Source organism: Loxodonta africana, chromosome 15 (assembly GCF_030014295.1).
Source record: "Loxodonta africana isolate mLoxAfr1 chromosome 15, mLoxAfr1.hap2, whole genome shotgun sequence".
Classification (NCBI taxonomy): Eukaryota; Metazoa; Chordata; class Mammalia; order Proboscidea; family Elephantidae; genus Loxodonta; species Loxodonta africana.
The window spans coordinates 65,138,274-65,140,236 of NC_087356.1; the positions used below are offsets into that span (position 1 = coordinate 65,138,274).

The 1,963-nt window shown below is 42.7% G+C and overlaps 1 protein-coding gene across 1 annotated transcript; it reads left to right on the forward strand.

Moving 5' to 3' along the window:
- Nucleotides 1–793: 793 nt before the first annotated feature.
- On the forward strand, nt 794–1,753 carry LOC100669153 (olfactory receptor 8G1-like). Its single transcript, XM_064268919.1, has one exon. The coding sequence runs from the start codon at nt 803–805 to the stop codon at nt 1,751–1,753; it is 951 nt and encodes a 316-aa protein (XP_064124989.1). The 5' UTR covers nt 794–802.
- The last annotated feature ends 210 nt before the right edge of the window (nt 1,754–1,963 follow it).

The following is a 1,963-nucleotide window of genomic DNA, read 5'->3' on the forward strand; positions in this document are numbered from 1 at the left end:
GGAAAGCAGACTTGACTAGCTAAAAGAGGAAACAGAAGGTGAAATGCTGAAGGACCCATAGAGAGCCACATAGGCCTTCTCTCATGTAGTGATCACTTGTTTATAATATGCCTAACTATGGGCGTTATTTAACCACTATGGTTAATGAGCCTCAGAAGTAAGTCCTGCTGATCTACTTCCAAAAACTCAGCCATTGAAAACCTTGCGGAACATAGTTCTGCTCTGACACACACGGGATCCACATGAGTCAGAATCAATTCATGGTAACAGGTGCGTGTTTCCTGGTAGTATTTGTTCTGCAGAAGAGTTGAGAGAATTGCAAATAAGGCATGGAAGGTGCTTTGTTGTTGTCACTGTTGTTAGGTGCCACTGAGTCGATTTTCAACTCATATCGATCCCATGTGACAAAGTAGAACTAATCCATATGGTCTTCTAAGCAGATATTCAGTTCTTTCACCAGCAGAGCTACTGGGTGGGTTTGAACTGCCAACCTTCCAGTTAGTAGCCTAGGTGCTAAACCATTGAACCACCTGGATCAGAACACTCAATATTCTAAGTTATCAGAACAGGTCTTTGGATGTTCAGAGACTGTTCAGAAATAAAAACAAAAGGATATAATTCCATCTGGTGTTTATTTGCATGACCTATAATCCTAGAGTATTTAACTGCCAACATGGAGCAGCGGCAGGGACAGAGAACTGGAGATACCGAATTGATAACACTTGCACCTGTTTCACACTGCATAAATAAACACCTACCTCAAATTTCTTCTTCTCTTCCTGCATAGAATTCCCAGAGGAAAATGGCAGCAGAAAATCACTCCACAGTGACTGAGTTCATCCTCGCTGGGCTAATAGACAAACCAGAGCTCCAGCTGCCCCTCTTTCTTTTCTTCCTGGGGGTCTATATAGTCACAGTGGTGGGGAACCTGGGCATGGTCACTCTGATTGGGCTCAGTTCTCACCTGCACACTCCCATGTACTATTTCCTCAGCAGTTTGTCCTTCATTGATCTCTGTTATTCCACTGTCATTACCCCCAAAATGCTGGTGAACTTTGTGACAGAGAAGAACACCATCTCCTACCCTGAATGCATGACTCAGCTCTACTTCTTCATTTTTTTTATTGTATCAGAATGTCATATGTTGGCTGTGATGGCATATGATCGTTATGTGGCCATCTGTAAGCCATTGCTTTACAATGTCACCATGTCTTATCGTGTCTGCTCCTGGTTGCTCATTGTGGTATATATGATAGGCTTCATTGGTGCCACAGCTCACACAGGTTGCATGCTAAGAGTGGTTTTCTGCAAGGCTAAAATAATCAACCATTACTTCTGTGATGTTCGCCCACTACTGGAGCTCTCCTGCTCCAGCATTTATATCAATGTAGTGGTACTTTTGTGTTTCAGTACCTTTAATACTCTTGTACCAACTTTGAACATCCTTGCCTCCTATGCCTCCATCATTGCCAGCATCCTGCGAATCCACTCCACTGAGGGCAGGTCCAAAGCCTTCAGCACATGTAGCTCCCACATATTGGCTGTTACAATCTTCTATGGTTCTGCAGCATTCATGTACCTGCAGCCATCAAATGTCAGCTCCATGGACCAAAGCAAAGTGTCTTCTGTGTTTTACACCATTATTGTGCCAATGCTGAACCCCCTGATCTATAGCCTGAGGAATAAGGATGTCAAAGTTGCTCTTAATAAAATCATTGAGAAAAGACTATTTTGCATTAACAAAGATTTATGAGTCTTGGTGAAGCTGCAGTATGAAAGGAGTCCAGACACTGCAACATATAAACAGAAGTAGTGACATTATTGCCAACACTTGATTATTTGGAGGACAGATCCCAAGGATAAGACTGGATTTATAGTGTCACGTGGAGAGCTGTCTGTCACATGGCTGGCAATATCAATTCTAGGAAGTTCCAGATGTCACCCCTAGTAATACATATTACCT